The sequence below is a fragment of the Rhinatrema bivittatum genome, chromosome 6 (assembly GCF_901001135.1).
Source record: "Rhinatrema bivittatum chromosome 6, aRhiBiv1.1, whole genome shotgun sequence".
NCBI classification, from domain to species: Eukaryota; Metazoa; Chordata; class Amphibia; order Gymnophiona; family Rhinatrematidae; genus Rhinatrema; species Rhinatrema bivittatum.
In genome coordinates this window covers 270,158,034-270,174,609 of record NC_042620.1, presented here as the reverse complement: position 1 = coordinate 270,174,609, position 16,576 = coordinate 270,158,034, and the positions used below count along the sequence as shown (strand labels likewise).

The following is a 16,576-nucleotide window of genomic DNA, read 5'->3' as shown; positions in this document are numbered from 1 at the left end:
ACGGTCGCAACAGTACCCTCCTTCAAAGGGCGGTCTCCTCTGTGGGTATCAGATTTTGGTTTCCAAGGATACGAGAGATGGAACTGATGGAGCATTTCTTTTTCAAGGATATTTGTCAGAGGCTCCCAAAGTTTTCTTCGGGGCCGAAATCTTCCCATGAAAGAAGGTATTCCCAAGTCTTGCCTCGTCTTCGGTCATCAAGAACGGCTTCGACCTTGTATTCTAGGTCATCTTCTGCGTTGATGGGAGATAGTTCCTGAAACTTGGAAGAGAACTCACTGAGAATGAGTGGTTTCAGAAGTGAAACATGAAAAGCATTGCGGATGTTCAATCCAGGTGGTAGCTTCAGACTGTAAGTGATGTTGTCAAGACGTCGGAGGATTGGAAATGGTCCAACGTAGCGAGGAGCAAATTGAGAGGAGGGTAACTTCAGTCTAAGATGCTTAGTGAAAAGCCAGACTTTGTCTCCAGGTTGAAAGACAGGCGCTATGTAATGGTGAGCTTCATAAAATCTTTTAGCTCTATCACTTGCTTTGAGTAGCATTTCTTTTGTGTGAGTCCATAATTGATGGATATCATCAACAGTGGATTGAGCTGCTGGGGATGTCACTGAGAGCTTCAGTGGAAGTGGCGGAGATGGTAAACGTCCATATACCACTTCAAAAGGTGTTGATCAAGTGGGTGTTGCTGGATGAGAATTAATGGCGAATTCAGCCTATGGTACCAATTTGGCCCATTTATTCTGACGGCAACTCATATAGGGTCCTATTCATCCATTCTGTTTGGCCATTTTATTGAGGATGATAGGCTGATGATAGAGAGATGTCGAAAAGTTTGCACAAAGCCTTCCAGAATTTTGCCATGAATTGTGATCCTTGATCCGATACTATATGCTTCGGTAGGCCATGAAGGCGAAAGATGTGGGTTATGAAGAGCTTCGCAAGCTCCAAGGCTGAAGGTAAGCCAGGCAGTGCCACGAAATGGGCCATCTTGCTGAAACGGTCCACTGTAACCCAAATGGTATTCATACCTCCAGAAAGGGGAAAATCAACTACAAAGTCAGTAGCTATATGCATCCAGGGCTGCTCCGGAGCTGGAAGCGGTTGCAGCAATCCTCACGGTTGGCCAGAAGTAGGTTTGTACTTGGCACAGTTGGCACAAGATGCTACGTAGGAGAATGTATCTTCCTTGATAGTTGGCCACCAATAATACTTCTGGAGCTTCAGCAGGGTATGGCGTTGACCAGGATCGCAACCAGCTTGGAATCATGAGCCCAATAGAGCACTTTCTTCCTGAGATGTTTAGGCACAATGGTTTTACCAGCGAGCACAGAATGGGTAGCACCCAAGATGACTTTCTTTGGGTCGATTTTGTGCTGAGGTTCTTCTGGAACATCCTCTGAGAGAAAGGAGCATGACAGGGCATCAGCTCTGGTATTCTTGTCTCCGGGGTGATATTTGAGCACAAAGTCAAAATGGTTAAAAAATAAGGACCATCTGGCTTGTCTGTGGTTAAGATGTTGTGCATGGCAGAGATACTCCAGATTCTTATGATCCGTAAACACAGTAATTTGATGTTGAGTGCCTTCGAGCCAAGGCCGCTATTCCTCGAATGCCAACTTAATAGCCAGGAGCTCTTTATCTCTGATCCCATAGTTCTTCTCTGCCGGAGAGAAACGTTGCAAGAAGAAAGAGCAGGGACCTATTGCTTTGGAGTCTCTGGTTTGGCTCAATACAGCCCCCACACCGACGTCAGAGGCGTCAACCTCCACAATGAATGGCTTGTTGGGGTCTGGATGACGCAGGCATGTTTCAGTGGAAAAGGCAATCTTTAAAGTCTTGAACGTGGAAATGGCCTCCGCAGACCATTTAGAAGCATTGGCCCCCTTCCGGGTCATTGCAGTTAAGGGCACAGTTAAAGAAGAGTAATTCTTTATGAAGCTTCTATAATAATTGGTGAACCCCAAAAATCATCTCAGGGCCTTCAGGCTGGTATGTTGGGACCAATTTTTAATACTCTCTAGTTTTTGGGGATCCATCTGGAAGCCATCTTTAGACACAATGTAGCCAAGAAAAGGCACAGAGTCCTTATGGAATTCACACTTGGATAGCTTGACGTACAGCTGATGTTCTCGTAGTCTTCATAGTACTTGTTTGACGTCTTCTAGATGGGTAGCAAGTCCTGAGAAAATATCAGGATATCATCTTGTACAACAGGTCCCGCAAGATGTCGTTCATCATGTTCTGGAACACGGCGGATGCGTTGCACAGGCCGAAGGGCATTACTAAGTACTCAAAATGACCATCTCGAGTGTTGAAGGCTGTTTTCCATTCATCGCCACTGCGAATGCGAACTAAGTTGTAGGCCCCCTTCAGGTCAAGTTTCGAGAATATTTTGGCACCTTGAAGCCGGTTGAACAGCTCTGAGATTAAAGGCAGGGGATATCGGTCTTTGATCGTGATCTCATTCAGACCTCGATAGTCAATACAAGGACGAAGAAGAAATCTGCGCAGGCTGGAGACTTTGATGGTCTAATGAATCCCTTCTGTAAATTTTCCTCTATGTACTCGGACATTGCCTTGTCCTCAATAGCAGAGAGTGGATAGACACGTCCTTTAGGAGGTTCAGTGTTAGGTTTCAGCCTTCTGGCACAGTCGTAGGATCTGTGTGGAGGGAGGATGTCAGCAGCTTCTTTGGAGAACACAACACTGAATGATGCGTATTGAGGCGGCAGTCCTGGCATCACTGGAGATGTAGACATGCAGAGGACAGGAGAAACCTCCTTAAGGCACTTGCCATGACAACCTGGGCCCCAGCTGGAGAGTTCTAAGGTGGCCCAGTCGAATTGAGGCTGATGCAACTGCAAGCAGGGAAAACCCAGAACGATAGGGTGCATAGTCTTCTCTAACACAAAGAAGGAGAGTAATTCACTATGGAGGGCTCTGGTGCGAAGGGTTACCGGTTCGGTACGCCAGGCCACGTCACCCCGCAAGGGCTCTCCATGGATAGATGATAAGAGCAGTGGAACTTCCAAAATGGCAAGGGGGATCCTCAAATGTTCCACTAGGCGTCGAAGTATAAAATTGCCTCCTGCCCCTGAATCCACCAGAGCAAAAGTTTGAACTTCAGACGGTCCGCAGATCAGGGATACTGGGAGAGAGCGCAGAGGAGAGGTCGTGGTAAGGCCTAAGAACAGTCCTCCCGCAGGACTTAGGCCCGTCCTTTTCCCAGACGAATTGGGCATGTTGGGACATTGTGACCAGTCTGTCCACAGTACATACACAGTCCATGCCTCTTCTGAAGTCTTCTCTCTTTTGAAGTCAGGTTTTTGCGACCAAGTTGCATCGGTTCTTCTCCACTGGCGAAAGGTATTGCTGGGACTATCTGGAGTGCAGGTTTAGCACGAACCTCCTTCTGAACCGGTCTAGTGGTAGGCTTGAATTCTTTCACCTAATCACAGAGCCGGTGGTCAATTCTAGTAGCCAAAGCCACTAGTTCATCCAGCGAGTCAGGTGTCTCACGAGCAGCCAGCTCGTCTTTCAAGCAAGTATCCAGACCTCTGAAGAAGAGGGTTTTCAGGCATTTGGAATCCCAGCCTAGTTCCGAAGCAAGAGTCTTAAGCTCTATTGTAAAATCAGACAGTTGTCGGTTGCCTTGCTTCAGGTCCACCAGAGTAGAACCAGCAACAGTCACTCTAGCAGGATTGTCAAAAACGGACTTAAACAAATCAAAATATCCGTCAATATCCTGCAGAATTGGATCCTTACATTCCCACAGCATTGAGGCCCAAGACAAGGTCCTTCCATCAAGATAAGATAGAATATAAGTAGTCTTGGCGCAGGCCGTGGGGAAATGAGAAGGCTGTAATGCAAAATGCATGCAGCACTGATTTAGAAAACCTCTAGTTCTTTGAATCTCTCCAGAGAAATGAACTGGAGCAGGCAGAGGTACAGCAGTCTTTATAGTTACTTCAGGTAACTGACCTTCATTACTGGAAGCAGCGCCTTGATTCTTCTGTGTATGCAGCTGATGGAACGCAGAAGTGAGTTTCTCCATTGCGTCTTGTTGTTCAGCAATGCACAAGGCCAGGCCCGGAATGGCCTGCAGAGCATTGAGCTGTGCCAGATCCATGGAGTTAGCAATCTGTTATGTTTTGTAAGGTTTGGGTGGACCCTTGGACACTGTGGCAGCTGACCACGCCCACAGGGGGAAGTCCCGTGAGGAGCCCAGGTCAGGCTCAGCTCTGGACCAACAAACACAGATTTTATCTTTATTTAGACAGTTTGTGAAGCCACCAAAGGTAGCGGTAGTGAGTAGAAGATGGAGCCCGGCTGGGCTAGTATTCCTCAGGGTGCTGGAACAGCGGCTCCTCCAGTAGCAGTGCTGTAGTGAAAAGAACTGAGAGAATGAGTACAATAAGACATTCACAGACTCCCCAGTATGGAGAAGCCCCGAGATAGGGAGAGCTGGCCCTCGAGAAGCGAGTACCAGATCCCTGGGAGCAGAGACTTGTTGGCAAGTACTCACGCAGCAGTTCCAAGTAGGAGATGGCACTGGCACTGGAACGGAGGCAGGCCCTCGAGGAGCGAGTACCTGGTTCCAGGGAAACAGCTCTGAGGAGTAGATGATGGTAGTACTCACAGATGGTGTCTGTAGCGAATTCTTCCAAGTAGAAGAGGAGATGGACATAGGCAGCAAGTCAGGGAACATGGGCCCTCGAGAAGTGAGTACCAGTTCCTGATAGCGACCTGAAAGAAGCAGAGAGGCTCCCAAGGAGCGGGTACCCCGTTAGCAGAAAAGAGTCCAATAGCAGTTAAAGGCAGAGTAGCTGGGTATGGAGAGCGAATCCCATCCCTAGAAATCCCCTTGCTAACTCAACGGCTAGCAAACAAACGTAGGCCTAAATATGCGGGCAGCCTGACGTCATCACAGGGGGACGCCCCTGAGGTTCCTGCCATAGAGGAAATAAGAATGAGGGCAGTGTTCGCACGCGCGCCCTAAGGTCCCTAAGGAGCATGGTGGAAGGCAGCGCCCAAGCCGGTCCGGGAACGCCAGAGAGGACGGCGGGCAGACGTCGCGGCAGCCAGATGTCCACAGGGAGCAGGAGGAGTCGCAGAAAAAGATAGGTAGGCAGAGTGAAGCCGTTGGGCAGCAACGGTTGCAACAGTGAAACAATCATACAAGTGTCCAGTTTGAATCTTGTCCTGAAAATTTTATATGAATTTAAAGTTTTTTACAAGGGCGGCTTTTTAAAATTACTTCCATTATAAAGTGCATCTTGAGCTTTCTTTTCATAGAAAGTTCAACTTTTAGGTAGCTATCAGACCAATATATATGAGTAATCTGTAGGAAAGAGTGGAAGTAACTGATTTACACAAAAGCTCTTTTTTTAAAAATAAAATTTCAACCATAATTTTTATTATTATTATTTGCTAGGGGCTGAGCTCTGCTCACTGCTCACTTTGCTCTGGATGCAGTGTTCATGTTTTGGGACCTTTCCCCTCACTCTCACCTCCCCCTCTCCATTCGTTTTACCCCCTCCTCATGCACCTCTGTTCCAATTCCTCAACTCATCACCCTTCACATCCCTTTCTCTTGTTTTCCCTCCACTTCACTCATAGCTCCCTCCCTCCTCTCACACTCTTCCCCTGTCTTCCATCCCCCCCCCACCTCCTCACTTCGTTCTCACTTAACCCTTCCCCCCCTTGGTCCTCATCTTCCTGCCAAAGGTGGGGCCTGGGAAACCCCTTTAAGCCTTTTTGCTGCTGCCTATGTCACGGTGCTGAGCCTGCTGCCTGCCGGTGGTGGCAGCGGAGAGCCAGCCCATGCCCCAGCTGCCAGTGAGAATGCAATGTGAGCTCATGTTGCAGATGTGCCAGAGGCTTAGCCAACTTCTTTATAATATAGAGAGCAAAATAAAATCAAAACATGTAAATACTTCCCACTGTGTGCATGATGAATTCTTATTTTTTTTTACTTTTAGAAGAAGAATTCATACCCAGAAATGGATAAGGTAAATCACAATGTAGTGATTATGAAACTGATGTTCAGCAGGTCATTGAGTGGGAGAGTTACTCACGTGATTTTAACTCGATATTCAGCAGCACTGAGTCATGTAACTTTAGGACAGCATTTTTCATGGCTAGAATTATGCAGATAAGTTTATCTGACCAACACTGAATATCGGTGCTAACTGGATACATTTTAGCCATGTCCAAAAACACTGCCCCTCACCCTGCCTTTTTTAATCAGCTAAATATTTAGACAACTAATGGCTTACCTAGGGAAAATTCCACTGGTGAGAGGGGCAGGAATTTCAAATTTCTGTTTGTCCGACTAACTTACTAACCTAAAATACTTTTGAATATTGACCTCTATAAGACATCATGATGGTGGCAGCAGTATAGAGTAAGAAAAACATGAAATGAGTACCTAAATTTAGGGAGATGAAATAGAGTGACAGTGAGAATGGAGGGATAATGACAAGAGATGATGAGAAGATGAAATGCAGAGACAATGATCTTTGCTGAATTGCAGCAATTACAATTACTGAATATGCACTTTTAGCAGTTCCTTCAAACACAGGAATAATGGTCCTGAATTTATAGTCTCCCTTATCAAAACAAGCAAATAAATAAATAATTAGGGTGGCAGTATAAAAAAAAACCCCATTACTGCTCAGAACTTTTTCAGTGCTGGGCATTGCTCCTTGGTACCCCAATAAAGCTTTGACCAGATATTCCACGATAAGAAATAATGGAACTGCTTTCAATAAGAGTGCAATATACAAACCAGAGAAGATGATTAACAATAATGAAGAATCTCAGTTCTGGCCAATGAATATACTTTTCTGAAGAAATGCCAACAGGCTAATATGAAATTCAACAGGCAAACACGAAACCTCTGTGTTCAAGTGGTTTCCTGAGTTCGTAAACAATCCACTATTTATAACAATGTGTTGGAGGGATTTTTCCATTTTGGCGCTGATCACAGGTAAGGCTTTTCTCTCAGTCTGTGATGAATTCTCTCAGTCTGTGATGAATTTCTCTCAGACCTTGATGAATCAGGCCCTAAGAGAGGTACATTTTTCAGCAAATTTCATTGGCCTTTGGGGCCAATGTACTAAACTTGTGTTAAATGCGCACACCAACCCCCATTAGCATGTGCATACTGCTGATCCTATTGAAATGTGGAGCACCCAAAGTGAGGGTCCTGGGGCAATTGCCTTCCCCCCTGCCCCCGAGGGCAGCCCTGCATGTACATTAATTAACAAACTTTGTAAAGGCCAACAACCTAGAAAAAAGATATGCTAAATAGCTGACGTCGTTGAGTTAAATGCTAACATGCTAGCATAAGATAAAATGCCATATGGGGCACCAATAATCTCATTTATCATCAATGCGCAATGTGCAATGGGCTTCAGAACTGAAGCTAAATTTAAAACCACGTTAGTTGTGATCAGGCGCACTAGAAGTTTACTACTTGAGGGAGACTATGTCCAAGTACACGTAAAACAAACAAAAAAAAAATGCCCTCCTCTCCCAGTCAGCTAAAAACTTCCCTCACCCCAGTCCCAGCTATCACTCCCCCAATGCTTAAAATATTCCCTTCATCCTCCAGGTTCCTGGTAGGCAGGGGTCAGAGCATCGCCGGATACTGACTGATAGCTTGGCATTAGGTATATTTGGGGGTTCTAAGGGTTGGGAGGGTTCTTCCATTTGCTCATCAGAGTGTGGGAAGTGGGAACAAGGGGTGAGAGGGAGATCGAGGGAGGGGCTTCATTTTTCTCATCAGCATTGAGAGGGGGGTCAGGGATTCTACTTTTTTATTACTATTTATTTAATATCATTTCCACAATATCTAGCCAAACGTTTGACTGGAAAAAATAAATATGGAAGAAACAAAATGCAACAAGAAAAGGAAAATATATGAAATCCTAATTTAAGTTGCTATATAATTAATCCAAAAAGAAAGGGAGGGGGAGAAGAGACAAAAAAAAAAAAAGAAATGATAAGGAAACCAATAAAAGAAATAAAGGCCCTAGGCAACACTAAAATATAATTAGTGAGCTGCTATGCATTAAGGCAGCAATCCACCACTAAGAATGTTTTTGTTCTTATAGAAATCTATCCATGTAAGCTATGTCACAAAAAGACATATTGTACTCTTCAGCTTTTAGCTATATATTTAACTGGAAATTTTAGAAAAAATTCAGCCCCCCATTGGTCAAATTTCACTTGTAGTGCCAAAATATTTTTCTCTCTTCCTATAATCTTTTAGAAGTTTTAAACCTTATTTTTTATTGTATTTATGTTAAAGCATTTCTTACTCATTCTTCCATGGTTCAGGGCAGGGTACAAAACACATACGTAATAATTAAAACTGTATAATAAAAAAATCCTTAACCTCCTGATTAAAAAATAATTCATCCTTATTACGAAAGAAATCCTATCTGGCTGCAAAGCAAAGGAAATCAGGAGTGTTTGTCCTGGTCATCACACATCTTCCTGAGATTGTTCCAATAATTTAAGATTAACATGCCCAAGAACTGAAACAAACTGGCTTAACCTCTCCACTCCCAGCCTCACCCGTCCAATAAAGAGGGAAACCTTGCATTCTTACTGCTGGCGGCAGCAACTCAGGAGAACATTTCAGAACCTCAATTAACTATTTATGGAGCATAACTCTTGAAGTGATAGTCAGCACTCTGGGAACATGTGTGAACCCAAGATAACATTCCCATGCATTATTTTCCAACAACTCAAGCTTGTATGACAAATGAAGTTTATCTTTAACCAGCATTCCTTGTAAGGTCTAGTTGCTTGAAATGCTATCTTTATATTTATGAAGACTAAGGGCTGGATTTTAAAAAGGTTACGCACGCCGGGCCTATTTTCAAAAGGCCCGGTGACGCGCGTCAAGCCCCAGGACGCATGTAAGTCCCGGGGCTTTACTAAAGGGGGCAGGGTGTGGGCGGGGCCAGAGGCTCCAGGAACAGCGAGGAATGATGAATCCAGCCCTAAGGCAGTTGGACAATTTTTGCGCCTGCTTGTAGTCACTCAAATAAGCAGGTTCTTAAATCAAGCTCTGAAAATATCTATAAAAACATTAGGGTCTAATAAACTAAAGGGTTTCTTCTATTTTTTGTCTAAGGGAAAAGTGCTTATGACATAAGCTCCTAAATATAATCTTTCAGGAAAATTAATGAAATACTTTGTTCCTTATGAAATTATTGCATGTACACACTGTGCAAGGCTGCTATTGTTCTGTATCATGACAATATTTATAAATTACTCTGAAAAGATAGTAGGTCATCCCTCCCCAAAAACTATTGTCTAAATGAAAGCTACAACACACTTGATGGATTCAGCAAGATTTGTAGCTATGCAATAAATAATGCACAAAAATATTTAAAACAAGTGACCAAACAAATAAAAATAACTCAAAAATAGCCTAATTGCAGTTTCATGCACATGCAAGTTTTGTCCGATATTTGGTCTAGCATTACCTACAAGAAAATTAAAGAACTGTGATGTATTTGTAAAATCTGTTCGCATAATTAAAAATATATCTCTCAGCAAATCGTTCAACAAGCAAAAAAAAGCATATTTAATAAAACAATTTTGATAAATGGTTCTCCAGGCTAAGGCATAAAGGCAAGTCAAAGTTAACAGTTACATTGATTCAACAATCTTATTAACGTTTTTGTTCTATTAAAACAATCAGAATCTTTTTGAACAATTCACTGCCTAATGTCATCAGACTGTGCTATAACGAACTACAGAACTACGCCTATTCCTTCAAATAATGTTGCAATACTTACTAATTGTTTCCTGCTAACCATCTTACTAGTTAATGCTCAATCTTTATCTTTAAAATAAATTAACTTATTAGAGTAGGACCATCATACCACCCTTTGGATTTAGAACACGACTGATGTTCAAAGATCATATAGAAAGACATGGTTTAATGGAACAAAGTCAGCATGGCTTTCCCCAAGGCAAGTCTTGCCTCACAAATCTGCTTCACTTTTTGAAGGGATTAATAAACATGTAGATAAAGGTGAACCGGTAGATGTAGTGTATTTGGATTTTCAGAAGGCATTTGACAAAGTTCCTCATGAGAGGTTTCTAGGAAAAGTAAAAAGTCATGGTATAGGAGGTGATGTCCTTTTATGGATTACAAACTGGCTAAAAGATAGGAAACAGTAGGATTAAATGGACAATTTTTTCAGTGGAGGGGAGTAGGCAGTGGAGTGCCTCAGAGATCTGTACTGGGACCTACTTTTCAACATATTTATAAATGATCTGGAAAGGAATACGATGAGTGAGGTAATCAGATTTGCAGATGATATAAAATTATTCAGAGTAGTTAAGTCACAAGCGGATTGTGATAAATTGCAGGAAGACCTTGTAAGACTGGAAAATTGGGCAAACAAATGGCAGATGAAATTTAATGTAGATAAGTGCAAGGTGATGCATATAGGGAAAAATAATCCATGATATAGTTATACAATGTTAGGTTCCATATTAGATGCTATCATGCTACTACCCAAGAAAGAGATCTGGGCGTCATAGTGGATAACACATTGAAATCGTCGGTTCAATGTGCTGTGGCAGTCAAAAAAGCAAACAGAATGTTGGGAATTATTAGAAAGGGAATGGTGAATAAAACGCAAAATGTCATAATGCCACCTTGAATACTATGTACAATTCTTGACCCGCATCTCAAAAAATATATAATTGCGATGGAGAAGGTACAGAGAAAGGCGACCAAAATGATAAAGGGGATGGAACAGCTCCCCTAAGAGGAAAGACTAAAGAGGTTAGGACTGTTGAGCTTGGAGAAGAAATGGCTGAGGGGGGATATGATAGAGGTGTTAAAATCATGAGAGGTCTAGAACGGGTAAATATGAATCGGTTATTTACTCTTTCTTTCGGATAATGAAGTTAGCATGTGGCACATTGATTGAAAACTAAGCAGAGAAAGTTCTTTTTCACTCAATGCACAATTAAACTCTGAAATTTGTTGCCAGGAGATGTGGTTAGTGCAGTTAGTTTAGCTGGGTTAAAAAGGATTGGATAAGTTCTTGGATGAGAAGTCCTTTACCTGCTGTTAATTAAGTTGACTTAGAAAATAGCCACTGCTATTACTAGCATGGGATAGTTTTTGGGTACTTGCCTGAATTGGCCATTGTTAGAAACAGGATGCTGGGCTTGATGGACCCTTGGTCTGACCCAGTAAGGCATGTTCTTATGTTCTTATGTTACTTCCCCTTTAATCTATCCAATGCCACCAAGCCTGCCATTAAAGGGGAAGTAAATATTTATATATTTTTGTAGAAACATTACTATATTGAAAAATTATAAAAATTTATCTTTTGAACTGGTTATATTTGGACCGATGATTATACAAGACCCAATTGGTCTTCTTTGAACATCAATCGTGTTCTAAATCCAAAGGGTAGTATGATGGTCCTACTCTAATAAGTTAATTTATTTTTGTGATATTTTGCTAATTTGTTTTTGCAACATGTGTTTGTTTTTTGATAGAGTTTTTTCTTTGCAATATATACTTGGCTCTTCGATTGTGATTTACCAATCTTTATCTCTGACATACTAGTGGATCTTAAACCTGACTTTTTTGCTGTAACCGAAACCTGGTTAAAGAAAACGGACAATGTTATACTCAATCATTTAAGAAATCCAAACTACACGATTTTTTCAGTTCCCTGACCGCAACGGGAAAGTGGTGGGCTAAGCTTATAGCCAAAAAAGACTTTAATTTGAGATCAATGCCTGTGGATATCATTCAGCTGTATGAATTGCTTTATTTGAATCATGTATTTTACAGATTTGTTTACTCTATTGTCCACCCGGTCTTTTAGATCATAATTGCTCTCCAATCACTGAATTCTTAGCAGATATCTTGGATCCTGATAGGCCATCAACAGTTTTTGGAGATTTTAACCTCCACATTGATAGCAATCCACGTTCTTCTGCATGCTACATACTCATTGACTCTCTTTCAGCTCTTGGCCTAGAACAAATCATTTCTGGACCGACACATAAAGCTGGACACTCTCTTGATTTGATATTCATCAACTCTAAATTTGCCACCTTTACACTGCTGACTAATACACCAGTTCCCTGGTCTGATCATTTCCTCATCCAATCCTCCATTTCATTTAAAACAAATCCAGACTTCATTAATACTCAACCAGTTTCTTTTACCTACTGTCCACCTTTCAAGAACGAACAGTTAATTAATGAAATCAAAAAACACCTTAGTAACCTTGAAGTTACTGACAGTGAACAAGCCATTAACTCTTGGTTCAATATGACCAATATAATTGCCATTGATATAAACCCTTTACGAACAAAAAATATAAAACATCCAAAAAGGTACAATCCCTGGTATTACATTAAATTTAGGAACACAAAACATGAACTAAGAAAGAAGGAGAAAATCTGGAGAAGAAATAAATCAAATAACAGTCTAGGGAATTACAGAGCTTTTTAAAATTATTACAAAAAATTAATCAATAAGACAAAGAAAGAATTTTACTCCAACAAAATACATAAGTTCAAATATAATCCAAAAAGTGCTCTATTCCATTGTGCAAAATATTACAAAATTTTTTTGTGAGGAACACACATCACTCCCTGAAGAAAGATGTAATGAAATTAATTACCCACTTTTTAAAGAACAAAATTCTTATTTTAACTTCAGGAATGAATACTTTGACAACTAATCAATAAGTATGCATGCCAGAGAAACCTCTAAATGGTCAGAATTTGAGCTAACCTCTTCTCTTGAAATTGAAACATTGATAAAACAAATGAATCCAACTACACATCCATTAGTCAGTATTCGTACCTCAACACTGAAAACTAATTAATTAATTTATCACTAATTGAAGATCATTTTCCAGATCAACTCAAAACTGCTATAATTAAACCTATTCTTAAGAAAAATAACCTTGATTGCTCAATGCTGAATAATTACAGACCTATATCTAATTTACCTTTTCTAGCTAAACTATTAGAAAAGGTAGTTCAGAATGAATTAACAGAACATTTACAAGGTCATTTATCAAATAGCATTATGGTATTTTCGCATGCGTTAAGAACCTTTAACACATGCGATAGCACCATAACGTATGGTGCGATGCAAATCAGAAAAAGAGGAGGAGTGGGCTGGTTTCACCATTTTGTGAAGTCCTATCGCATGGCTTTAACACAGATTTTAGTTATGGGGAGGGAGGGAGGGAGGGAGGGAGAGAGAAAGAGAGAGAGAGAGAGAGAGAGAGAGAGAGAGAGAGAGAGAGAGAGAGAGAGAGAGAGATAGGTATTTATATCTCTATGGGAGACCCACCTATTAACTCAAGGTGCAGTTTAGGTATTAGTGTAGGGGTTAGGGGCCACTTTGACATTCAAATTGAGACGTGCGAACAGAACAGTGCTCTCGTGAAGATTTGATGACCTTCGGAGTGAGGAAATTCACCCAAAGATGAGATTTGTGCAATGATCTCTCAACCTAGCTTGATGGACTCTCCACCTGGGTAACATCAAGATAGGTTGAGAGAACATTGCACAAATCTCCATTCCCTGGCGCAGCAAATATGGCCGCTGTGCCAGGAGCTTGCCCCTGCCCCACTCCCGGACCACCCCTCCTCACCCCTTTTTGCAAGCCCTGGGACTTACATGCGTCCCGGGGCTTTACGTGCATCACCGGGCCTTTTTAAAATAGGCCTGGCGCGTGTAACACTTTTAAAATCTGGCCCATTATGTAAACTGTTGTGATGTGTATCGAATGATGGTATTTAAAATCATTAAATAAATAAATGGAAGACATGAGGCCAACTTATTTATGTTGCCATGGTCACGAGAGGAATAGTCTTCTGTAGGATTAATATGATGATTACATCATGTTGCAGGTGCAACCCAGATTCTTTATTTCTATATAAAATTCATTTTTATTTGGAAATTATTGTCAATTATTTGGAGAATTTTTGAATGCTTTACACATGAAAATTAAGCACTGGGATTGACAGGATGGTGTGCATATAGGGCCTCATTTTCCCCTTTTTGGTATCGCATGTGATACCAAAAAGGGGTGTACCTTATGCTAATAAGCATGTGTATCACAAATTGCAGCTATGCGAAAGGCTGTTATCGCAAGTTGCACTATTAGCCCAATTTGGGCTATATTGCCAGTGTATCGCGGTTCACGATGTCTCCTGACAGGTCTGTTTCAGTATGATGTGAGAGAGAGAGAGAGAGCACCTTACCATAGTGCCTCCTCCCTAGACAGGTATTTGTATCCCACATGATAAAAGTTCCATTTTGGAACTGAATAAATGTGACTTATGTATACTTTAATGTGCCTAGCTTTATTTTTCAACAAATTATTCAACACATACTATCTATATTGACCAGAAATATATCATGATACAGAACTGTCAGATGAGAGATGATATATTCTGTTATTTCTTACTTTGCATGCCTGATGTATGCACCAACTGCAGTGCTAACAATTTAAACATATGGTATTTAGAGTATATTGCAGTAGAAAATATATTTAGCTATTTTATTAAGAGACTGAAATATAACTTCAAAGATAAGCCTCTTGTAGGTGACCTTACTGTGAGTTATCTAATTCAGTTGCAAGGGGAAATTGAGTCATGGGTTGGTGATTTTTACACTGCTGATGTGGAGGTTCAGATTATTCAGAGCTACTGCTCTGAATATTCTGAACCTCCACATAATTGTTTTGGTGGTCTATGTAAAGAGAGTCTAAATAAAATACCTTGGTGGAGCCAGAGTCTGTTCAAGAAACTCCTCGATCTTAATGAAGTCTGTTTTTAGCTCTCTGTTGAACAGCAGGAATGGGGGGTTAGTTCCAGGGGCTAGATCCTTCAGCTCTTCAGGTTTCCTACAGTGATATCAATGAGATATAAGACACATATCTGTCCGATACTGGATAAACCTATAAGGACATTGACTGGTAAGAAAGATGGTTTAGCTATGGCATGAAAGCCACATGGAAATTCCTTACAGGCTTTGGATGAGTTTCCCATCTCCCAGCTTACATGTATTTTGAGTGGTATACCCAATCTTTGATAGTCTTTCCTTACCTTGTCATGTCAACAGTGGTAACATTGAATTTAACACCTTTAAGCCAGAGCACCATGAAGAGCCTTTGGCAGAAGGGGCAGTTTCCAATATTTTCTCCATCCAGACCAGCCTATATAGGGGCAAAAAAAATGTGCTGAAAAACATCATTGAGCTCTTGTATTTTAGAAATAATAACGCTACATTAAAGGTTCGGGGAATAGGAAAGAATGCAGATAGGGGGCAGGTCTGTAGCCATACCACTCTGAGCTCTGATTTCATGAGGTCTTAGAAGCTAAGCAGCGTCAGGCCTGGTGAAAACCTGAATGAGAAAACTCCAAGGAATCCTAGGTGTTGCAAGAAATGTTAATGACGAGGGGCCATTCTTCCCTCCAAATCCAGTCCTCCAGCATGGTAATAGGTGAGGGTGCCCATCTTTCACAGGAGAGCTGAAACCAAAGTCCTATCATCTCCAGGGAAATTAACAACATGGTACTTTTGTACAAATAAGGAGGCTAATTCAGTTTCGTGGCTAAATTTCAATTTTTAGTGCACAAGCTAGCCTGGAAAACTCCCATACGGAAAGAATCGAATTATTAGGCTCAGAAAAATCTCTGATCTTTACTGTATGTACATGCCCTAATTAAATAAAGTGTTTATCTTTTGACCGGAGGAAGGGAGTGTAGTCCTGAATGCTAATCAAGAAATGTATTGTTGGTTGAATAAAAGGTATCACCTTATACATTTTTTATTGACTTTTATTTCTGTAAATAAAGGGTTGACTAGAGAGTGCTGAAAGCATTGCAGAAACTTATGAAGAACTATAACATTAAATATGTGTGCATATATATATATATATATATATATATATATATATATATATTTCAATTAAAAATAGTTCTGACTTGCTTAAACTAAATCTGCTTTAGAAACAATATCTGATGAATATGATAACAGCTCAACTTTCAAAATTTTGTGGATACACCATTTGCTGGTGGAAGTGGGTGGGCAGAGTCTATCTCAGTCTATCTCATCCATAGTACTGCCTTGCTGGGAAACCTACACCGGAATCCCCCTATACCAACGGGGTGAGAAGGGTCCCCTCTGCCGAGGGTACTGAGACTGCTACATCCAGACGACCTCTGTTAGTACACTTCAAGCTTTTAATAAAAGAACTAAACTCTGTGTTTGTGCGTCTGCGTTTAGCCCAGTATTGTGGCGCCTCACGGGGCTCCTCCCCATGGGCGTGGTCACCTACCACAGTACCCAAGAATCCACCTAAACACCACTTAACCATAACACATATATTTCTAACAAAACAGTAACTTAGGTATATCCTTTCAGCTCTGCCATGGAACACCTATATACCACCCATTTTTTCCTGTTCAAATTATGGAAATCATACTGCATGTCTGCTCATATTGGTGAGGTTTATAAAGTAGCACATATGCACATACATG

The 16,576-nt window shown here is 41.2% G+C and overlaps 1 protein-coding gene across 3 annotated transcripts in view; it reads right to left on the bottom strand.

Moving 5' to 3' along the window:
• Positions 1-16,576, bottom strand: part of CLIC2 (chloride intracellular channel 2) — a 54,573-nt gene that overhangs the window by 19,794 nt on the left and 18,203 nt on the right. For all 3 annotated transcript variants that reach the window (XM_029607182.1, XM_029607183.1, XM_029607185.1), the window contains exons 2-3: positions 15,140-15,249; positions 14,812-14,937 (exon numbers count right to left, since the gene is read on the bottom strand). In XM_029607182.1, coding sequence (XP_029463042.1) covers positions 14,812-14,937; positions 15,140-15,249 — 236 coding nt within the window. The remainder of the gene's footprint in view (positions 1-14,811; positions 14,938-15,139; positions 15,250-16,576) is intronic.